Here is a 9,865-nt window from a genome sequence, read left to right as displayed (position 1 = left end):
ATTCACGAAAATCAATTACCGTCAGCGTATCCTAACATATTCGTGGAATATAGATGATAGCAAATGTATGAAACTAGTTATAGTATTCCACTGTGTAAACTTTGAATCGATCTCATAGTTCAAAACACGTATAAATATTTTACTACTTACCGCGCTACGCGTATATATGTTTATGTATTTGCATTCATCGAAAAATAAATGTGCGATTAACGTGCCACGGTGATTAGATATCGTCAGATATTTACATAAATTTCGTATGTGATCTATTTGCCGTGATTTTGGTTCACTATTAAATAAGAATTTGGTTTAATTGTTCCACTATTATAAATTAAATAATAAACTGTAAATTAAAAAAATGCGAAAATAAAGAAGAAAAAAACAAATTTTTGATGAAGAAAAGAAGAAAAAAGAAGATTTGATTGTCAGATTTGCGGGAAAAAAGAACACATAATGAGTTATATAGGATGAGAAAAATTAAGAATAAAGAAAATTTTAAACAAGAAAAAAAACAGACCGGCGGTAAAATGAATGGAAAGGACTTAAAAGAGCTGAGAAAAAAAAGGAAGAAAGAGAAAGTGAATGAGAAGGCATGTAAAGGAGAGAGAGGTTAAGAACAAAATTTTGCGTAAACCAAGTCCAAAAAGCTAAACCGCAAGGTCGCGTACCGATAAAGATTATTATTATTACTTACCTGTATGGAAGTACGCCGTCGAGAGCCTGCAAGACTGTAGGAGGCGATGCGAGTGCAAATCCTCGTCCAAGTAATGTCGAATGTACGGAGAAAATTCTTTTTGCCGTTTCCTGCATTGAATCCAAATCCTCTTCAACCTCTTCAGCTAGAAAAATTGTAGCATTATCGATTAATGCAAGAAACTCTATATTATTTTTATAATTAAAAACATTATACATTGTACATTAAAACTCATGAACATAATATTCATATTTATTGGTTTATTAATACGGAAAATAATTCAAACATATACTTACAAGATACCGGTGGCAACGATAAATTTTTTTTCATGAGACTTGCCGCACACGCACCTCCGAGAAAGGACAACTCTATTTCTAGATTCTTTAAACCGTGGCCGGATGTTATCCAATCATAACCGATAACTAAGCATTTAAAGCCATATGTGATGGAACTCTCATTCTTCATATAATCAGAGGCAGTCTCCAAAGAAAATATTACTTCGTTTCCTAAACAATAATATCAAACAATGTGCTTAAACATGTTATGTATATCATTTACAGTGTTTTTAATTGATACTTTGATATTGACCTGGTAAGACAACGGCATTTTGAGGCCATTGGCTTTGTATATTGCTCAACTTATGCAATACTGGCCAATATAGAGGAGTATCTTCATTTGTAATATTCAAAATTGTCCTGTAAAAACAAAAATATTATACTAGTATAAAATGCGTATAATATGTACTTACATATTGTAAGTACATGTATTTACCCAGCGGAAGAGTTGGGAATTAGGTTCGGAATATAAAGTTGTAGATAATCTTCTGGCTGTGAAGTTCCGCAATCCGGAGTAAATTCAACAGTTAGCCACTTTACTGTTTCTGGAAAAGTAACTTTATAATATGACACTGTCGCCGGTTTGTAAGGATGTTCACTCTCTAGCCAAGTATAATGATGACTAGTAGTAATTGGAGGAGCAAAGTGTGATTGAGTTTCACTATCCTGGGATATTTGAGAAGTCCCCATCGAGGACAATAAATTCAAAGCTGCAACGTGCGGAAGCATCTCCTGTATCAAGGTAAGAATTTGCACGCTGCTCTAAAAGATAACAGACAAAACATTTATATTAAACAACTGTTACACATCATATGTTATATTTTACATCTAAAGTTTAGACTCTCTGGAAACTTTAGACTCTCTGAAAACTCTCTGGAATTACTTACTCTCGGATCTGACGTAGCTAGAGGACTGATGTGTGCCATTACAAGGGGCAAGAGAGTCGTTACAAAGGTCGCGTTACCAAGGACTTCATTCGCTATTACTTCTTCTGCTCTCTCTCTAGCCAAAGAAAAAATTTCGTTCGAACGTTGAATAATCGTCGCGGTCATGGCGAGAGTACATTTTCTTGCTTGCACCTCCGCCATAGCATTATTCGTTTGTTGCCCATCGGAATCTTGCGGATTTGAATAATACAAAATATGCGGTATTTGACCTCTAGTTTGCGTTGTACCTGCAAAAGCATAAAACATTGATATTGATAATTTATATACTGCATAATATATAATGTTAAGCATTGTTCAGATTACGCACCGTTAAAACTTAAGGAACAAGCAGTGAAAGTAAACGTTGTGCCATCGGCTCCTTTAACAGCGCTCAAACCACCGTCACCGTTACTCGTTCGTCCTCCACGGTTGCGCAGTCTAATGGCATATTTAACATTTTCTTTTATAAGTACTGGTTTGTCAAATTTCAATTCTACTATGTCATTAATACAGTCTTCCGGTCCAAAGGATCCTTTTGTAAAGTCTAAGCTACTCCACCGTTGAGTATGAGACGGATCGTTACCAGTATTATTTTGCTAATACAATAAAATAACTACATTTATTACAGATTATTAAAATTTATAATAATTATATAATAAAATATTTATTTATTTACTTACATCATCTAACAATTCCAATTCGTACTCATATATCCCTGCGCCTCCGTAAATACCAACACCGGCTATAAGAATGCCCGGTCTGTCGACGGAAAAGCAAATAGCATCTGGAGAGCCATTGCCTGTATTCCACGACCTCGATTGATTCGTTCTTGTAAACCTCGAGGGCGTTGTATACATAAGTCTACCGCAAGCCGCTTGCAAGTCGTCCTCGTTTCCGCTCGATTGAGCGGCCAATTCGGCGATAACTCGTGCCAGCAAATAACAGCAATGTAGAACCAATTCCGGCAGAGAGTGAGTCTTTTCTCTGCAGAGACTTCTTTTGATCGGTATTAGTATTAAGTCTAACAATCTGTCGAGCACTTCGCGAAACGACCAATTTAAGGTTTCTTTGCCAGAGCTCTCCACTTGAGATTTGTAGCTGATTTGTTCGACTAAAATCGGATACTGATGAGTTTCCGTGGAGTTCATCATGAGTAAACCGGCGTTGTCAGATGGACTGAGTTGTCGTTTCACATTATCGCTGTTGTCCATAATATTGCTCAAGATCGGAAACGTGCATCTAAGCCGTATCGCGGAATTGCACAAAGAAGCCAGCACAGCAGAAAGAAGACGATCTCTTGTAGTTGTTCCCTGATCTTTGTCAATTTCCGATAACAAGTCGCACAAGGATGTCCATTTCAAATACGCAGTAGGATAAAACGCATGATAACAAGCTACAAATGTTTTGTGACATTCGTCAAGTATGCTGCTCGTCATTTTATTCCCCAAAGTGGTGCCGGAACTTTTGTTAGACCGTGTTTTTCCTTTACTTTTTAAACTGATTGGCAGAGAATCGGACAAGATTTGACGCAATAACGCCCGCACTTCGCCGATACATTCCGCGAGACGCACCGATTCGGGAGGAGTCTTCTTGACGACGTGGTTCGGATAGATTTCATTGGTGTACGTTCTTAGCAATCTTAAACTAGCTTTACTTATGTACACCAGTCGTTCCATTTCAAGCATTGCGTGAGTCGAAGACGCAATATGGACAGCCGTATCGGCCAATGCCGCTTTTAATGTGTTCCAACTCCATTGAAGAAGAGATATTAGAGACTGAAAACACTCTCTTGTGACGGTCCTACTGAATTCCCTCTTCAGAACATAAATTGGTTCGACTTGATCTCTCTGTCTGTTTGATGTTTGATTCTCGGGTGTGATTACGCGATATAGTAGCATGGGAATTTGACCTGCATTGACATCGGTGCCGTTGTTTGATCTTTTAGAAGTTTTGAAGTAAAACATAACTTGATCTTCGGCCGTGACCATTCCTTGTCCACCAGAACCGCAATCGCTGGAAGGTCCGCCGACTTTAGCCCACGCCACGTACCATCTATTTGCTTGCAAGGAAATTGGTTCGTCAAACATGATAGAATATTTCTGTCTTGGACCGCATTCGTATGGTATTTCTTCTGTCTCTGCGAGAAGTTCTCCGTCGGTCTCTTGATCTCCACCGTCGATTCCGATATCAAAGAGCTTTATCTTCGCGGTGTACTCACCCCGACCACCGAATAATCCATATCCTCCTAATAAAATGTCCGTGTCGGGCATAAATCTGATCGCTTCGATCGAATGAGCGGAATAACCCCATCCTCCGCCGTGACTTTCGAATCGGCTAACAGTGGCAAAGTCTTCGCGGCTGTAGACTTTGCCGTGTACTGATTGATTGGATTCGTTTTCTTCAACTATCGATAAGTTTTCGTCTTGAGCCTGCGTCAATGTGTCCAAACAGGCTAGCAAATGCATCGCGGCTTGAGAACGCGTCACGAAACAAGTTGAAACAACCGGGAGCGCAAGACCGGGATTGAGGATAGAAGCTTCCAATCCGGGTATTGTTCTAGCTTCGGTCGATATTATGTTGTACAAGCTTATCTCGTTATTCGCCGAATTAAACGTCCAGATAACGTTGTACAAAGGATCTAGACACGCGGCGCAATTGGTAAAGTCGACCTGATCCGCGCCGTTGTAACTGTTGCACGTTCCGTCGCGTTTGCTTATCACCAAGCTTTTAAAAGAATTGGCGTGCTCATTCTGATGAGGTATCAAAATAATACAGTTCTTATTTGCCATAACCGTGCTTCTCGTCAAACTGATTGAATTTATCTCGTCTATCTTAACGTAAGTTTGATCTCCGGATGCGCCAATCCACGTTGCACGTCTGCCCCATCGAGGTCCGATATTCGGAACTACGTTCGGAAAACTGTGCCACGGTTGAGATCGATCAGTGCGGCGATTGGTCTGAGAGGTACTGTTTGCGGATTCGTTTTGACCGTTCCACCAATTCATGCCGAGTTGTCCTTTCTGGTATGCACCAAACGTGTAAACTTCGCCTTTTGATGTAAGCACCACAGTGTGATTACTACCAGCGGCCACTTGAATGGCAATAGTCGGTAATTTAACATGAACCGGTCCGGCGTGTGCCACCAAATCCCCTACGCCTAACTGACCGTAAATATTACTGCCGAATGTGTATACTTCTCCATTTTGCAAAAGTAATACCGTGTGATGTAAACCGCAAGACACTTGAACCACAGGACTTTCGCTAGGTATAGGAACTCTAGCCGGTGATATACTAGCAATTCTCGCTGCATCTCCTCTCTCCACGTCGCTACCACCGACCGCTTCTTCGGCCGCGAGAGAGGTACTTCCTAATCCGAGCATCACCTTCTCTGGAAATCCCTTTGTTACAATAACAGGACCGGCTACGCGTTGACTGTTTGATCCTTTGATTTTCACTCCGTACTTGACGGTACTTGGTCCCGCTTTGCTCCTTTGTCGTTGCTTTATCTCGCCCAATCGTCTCTGCAGATATTCCCGAAAGTTAGAACCCGACATACCGTTGCTGCAGCTCTTTCTAGCACATGTGCGGCAACATCCGCATTCCGCGCAACCGCTGTCTCCCTCACCGCACCCGCACTCTTGGCCGGGATTCCGATCCGGACGTATACTGCTCAGACATGAAATACTATAACCGGTACACTCCCGGCATATCGTGCAAACCATGCAAACGCGATGTCTCCATTGATGCTGACCTGGTGGACACATTCCTCTCGTCTCTTCCCAATCTTCCGCGGGATCCGCACTCTCTTCTTCCGCTACTATCAATTCGTCCTCACCCGTACCCATTTCCATCGCAACCACCGACATTTCCTTATTCATCGTATGCACTGTTGCGGAATCACGACCGCACTGTCCCTTATTATTTATACCAAAGGTATACAAATGTCCTTTATTAGTTAACACCGCGGCATGTGCCTTTCCTAACGATACACGAATTACAGACACATCCCTTAAATCAGTAACTAATCCTGTTACCGGATCACTGTGCAATGTATCTTTGCCGAACATTAATAGAGAGCCATCTTTTGTCACTAAAGCGGTAGATCCGTTGTTGCAAGCGGCGTCTATAACAAACTGACCTTCGACTTTTGTCATTTTCTTTGGTTTCACCGGCTTTGGTTGCCTACGAGCTTTATCTATAAAATAATGTAAATAACTTTAATAATCTTATCATTATAAATGCATAAATTGAAAAATCGTCTAAATTAAACTCACTACTGTCTCCATCTTCTCCACGTCTAGCAGTACCAGCAAATAGCACAGAACCATCTTCCATGACCATAACAACATGTTGACCGTCGTGACCTGCTGCGAAATGAGCAACTCTTGGACCTTTACCGAAAGTAAGTTCTAACCACCTATTAGGCCTCGTATTACTCTTCATACCTAGACAAATTCCTTTTCCACTATATAATAACTGCAAAGAATACGCGCATTTAAGAGATTAATTAAGCCATATATAATCGATTATATGATTAATTGAAGATATCTTGCATAGTACCTTTCCAGATACAGTTTTAAGTAAACCAAATTCCTTTCCTGCCGTGACCATTGCGATTTCATCATCACATCCAGGATTTAAAGTATGTATTGCTTGTTCTTCATCAAATGACGCATATCCGAATATATCTACACATTTCCTTGCTAATTTCAGAGGCAGTTCAGAAGAGACTGTGACAAGATTACTTAGTGTATTTATTGTACGCACTACAAAGCCATCCTTAAAATAAGAAAACAATTTTTTAATTAAATTATTATATTTTCAAACTCTAAAATGTATACAACAACAACAACAATAATAATTATAGTTACGTCTTTGCCTGCTGTTATCATTCCTAAATTTTCACCGTCAGAAAACATAACAGAAGACGACCAATCTTTTCCTTCCAGTACAGCAATTCCTGTTACTATAAGCGTATCCGCGTCAATAATTAATAGTTCACTTTGTTTTCTAGGTGCGCATTTAAAATATAACGAGTTCTGTAATAAATAAAACACAATGTATAAGCGAAACACATTATTTACTGTTATATACAGAAAAATAAAAATCAATATACAACTAACATTAGCATAACCGAGCCATCCAACTTCTGTTGGGTAAAAATCTGTTTTATGTACGTATATATGTCCCCATATTGTGCCACCATGGCCACTTCCGATTTTTAATAAACCACGAGATGTATGTAGATATAAATATTTTCCATCGCTTACGAAACTACGTTCATTCACTACCATATTATTCATTTCATTTGGTAACTTAAGTATAGAGGTATATATCTTGGAACACTTAGGAACTCCGTATGTAATCCAATCTGGTCTCACGAGTTTACCTAATAAAACCGCGTGAACACTTCTCTGTAGAGACGTTAACACACATGGCATCTATAATGCAAAAGTAAAACAAGTTTATAGTAAATATTAAAAATATTTCAATAATATAATTATAATTGACTTGTGGAAATAAAATACCTGAATATTTTGTACTGCTAATGCTCTTGGTGACATAAGCAAAGCTGCTATAGCAGCCAACAACCTTCCAGTATCACCTCTGACTACAACAAGGCTCAATAAACAGGCGCAAGCAACAGCTGTCAAGTGACTTCCGTCATTGGCAGCAGCTGACTCAGGACCATGAGAAGTTGCAAAGTCAAGTAACAAATCAAATAATGGATCTAAAACCCATAGAATATATTAAAATGATTAATATTCATCAGTCACATTTCAAAAGAATGATACACACCAATGACATCATCTGGTTCAGATTTGAGGCCTTCTGGTAGTTGTCCTTGTAAAACATCCAATAAAGCCGACAATGCCTTTGTACATAAGGCTGAGTCAATTGTTCTGCTTTCTCGCATCAAGGCAAACACACTTCTTAAACCAATACCTACAATCTGTATTAAAAGAATGTCCTAGTTATGTGTATTGTACAAAATGTCACTAGTAAGTATTACATTTATCAATGATGAAAGCAAAATAAAACACTGTTGATACAATTTACCTTTGGTAAATTTTGTATTGATGATATTCTATCTTCGTCATCAGTTTCTGAATCTGTAGTGTCACTGTTCCACAGATCTGGTGGAGGGGAATTACAATTTGACGCTCTATAAACTTCAGTTGACACTTTTGCATGTTTCTCTAAAATGGCATTTCTTACACTAGCAAAAACCGCAAACGCTGAGGCATTACAAGATGTTTCTATTTCTGGCGGATTATTATAACTTATTTCTCCGCTTAAATCAATCTGTGTATATAAAAAAATTTACATTTTATCTCAAATTTATATAAAAGATCAATATATATAACATCAAAAGAGATTACAATAAATGTTACCTTTTTTTTTTCTCGTTTACGATTAGTTTTGTTCTTTTTACATTTTCTCCAATCTCCCTTATTTCTATAATATAATAAAGTTATATTATTTTATTTACTGTTTTCATGTATTTTTGCATACAAAAAACTTATGTCAAAATGTAATTTACGTGAATAAAATGTATTGTGCGCATATTTATATATTGCAAATGTAATAAAATTATTTTTTCTATTACTAAAGTTAAATTTTTCATAATAATATATAATTGTATGTATATCAGGTACAATGTAAAGACATTACTTTTTTCTATTTTGTATATTATTTATAAATTTAATGTAATTTAATTACTCTATATACAAACATAATTAAACATCTAAATTAAACAAAAACAAATACAGTAAAAACTTTAAAACTTTATTGTTACAAAGTTAGAAATATTCGAAACATATAAACTAAGAAAACAGAAATGAACATAAACAAGAAAAATAATTGTTCATAAACAAACGCGGTTTGAGGTTACGTTCAATGCCGATAAAAAAAAAATACGTTTTGATATGTACTTTTAATAAGATTATTGTGCAAATAAACTGTTTAATTCGATATAAAATTAGATTTTTTCATTTTGCTACGCTACTAGCATGACAGCTGAATTACACGACAGCTGAGATTGATAAGCGGTGAAGTCACCGCCAATAGCATCAAGTAAACAAATCGCTAAGAGGTTATATGTCACACTTTTTGTCGCACCTTTGCGCCTCGGCGACGTTCTTGAAGAGATCGTAAAAACACTTGGCATAATTGTCAGGCTCAGGCAGCAGCCTTTCATTGTCCCCGGACACCATGATTCGCGCTAAGTTGTCGACATATGATTCACCAAGTCATTTTCGTGACACTATCGATCGTTGACATTTGCTGTGCTGTCTATCTCCATGTGATAACATTACGCATACAGAAGTTCTAGAAAAAAAAAGTATTTACGGTAATGTACAGCGGTAAGTTTATCTCCCGGCAACGAGAACTTGCGATCTTTCACACAACCGGCGATTTACTTGTGTAATTATTTATGCGAGATTCAAAAATGAAACGTCTACGTACCGTTTCGCCGCGTAGTTCGCTTGAACAGAGCCAGACCAACCGCGAGTATTTGACGCGACTTCGATAATCGAAGTGAATTATCGCGAGTGATAAAGCGCGATCTCATTGAGACCGCGCGAACTTTGTAAATAAATAATGTTGTCGCGGCAACGACGGATGACAATCTCCCGTAGACGCTAAATCAGCGCGTTTACGTAAACCTCACAAAACTCTCATTAAAGATCTCTGTTCTGACGTTTACAGCTCCGTACGATATTTATTGAACGTCTAATGATTCTGTGTGCGGATTTTTGTGCTGTGTGAGCACTATTGTCATGCGTATATTTAACAAAATTGAAACATTTTATATGGAAATTTCTATTGCTCGCGTTTTATACATACGTATACATACACACACACAATATTATTGCAATACATGTCATACACAGATATCTATAAGAGAA

The 9,865-nt window shown here is 38.0% G+C and overlaps 1 protein-coding gene across 4 annotated transcripts in view; it reads right to left on the bottom strand.

The window, feature by feature from the left end:
* The window catches only part of LOC109864218 (E3 ubiquitin-protein ligase MYCBP2), a 215,883-nt gene extending 206,267 nt beyond the window's left edge, over positions 1-9,616 (bottom strand). For all 4 annotated transcript variants that reach the window (XM_020445223.1, XM_020445242.1, XM_020445251.1 and 1 more), the window contains exons 1-17: positions 9,423-9,616; positions 9,075-9,284; positions 8,348-8,411; positions 8,013-8,258; positions 7,752-7,905; positions 7,481-7,683; positions 7,076-7,393; positions 6,824-6,991; positions 6,513-6,731; positions 6,227-6,428; positions 2,633-6,147; positions 2,281-2,548; positions 1,914-2,200; positions 1,463-1,788; positions 1,280-1,386; positions 988-1,197; positions 692-836 (exon numbers count right to left, since the gene is read on the bottom strand). In XM_020445223.1, coding sequence (XP_020300812.1) covers positions 692-836; positions 988-1,197; positions 1,280-1,386; positions 1,463-1,788; positions 1,914-2,200; positions 2,281-2,548; positions 2,633-6,147; positions 6,227-6,428; positions 6,513-6,731; positions 6,824-6,991; positions 7,076-7,393; positions 7,481-7,683; positions 7,752-7,905; positions 8,013-8,258; positions 8,348-8,411; positions 9,075-9,169 — 6,527 coding nt within the window. In that variant the 5' untranslated portion in view covers positions 9,170-9,284; positions 9,423-9,616. The remainder of the gene's footprint in view (positions 1-691; positions 837-987; positions 1,198-1,279; positions 1,387-1,462; positions 1,789-1,913; positions 2,201-2,280; positions 2,549-2,632; positions 6,148-6,226; positions 6,429-6,512; positions 6,732-6,823; positions 6,992-7,075; positions 7,394-7,480; positions 7,684-7,751; positions 7,906-8,012; positions 8,259-8,347; positions 8,412-9,074; positions 9,285-9,422) is intronic.
* Between the last annotated feature and the right edge of the window lie 249 nt (positions 9,617-9,865).

The sequence above is a fragment of the Pseudomyrmex gracilis genome, unplaced genomic scaffold (assembly GCF_002006095.1).
Source record: "Pseudomyrmex gracilis isolate BER0280 unplaced genomic scaffold, ASM200609v1 scaffold_0, whole genome shotgun sequence".
Classification (NCBI taxonomy): Eukaryota; Metazoa; Arthropoda; class Insecta; order Hymenoptera; family Formicidae; genus Pseudomyrmex; species Pseudomyrmex gracilis.
Note: the sequence above shows the minus strand (reverse complement) of the source record. Positions and strands in the feature narration are given on the sequence as shown.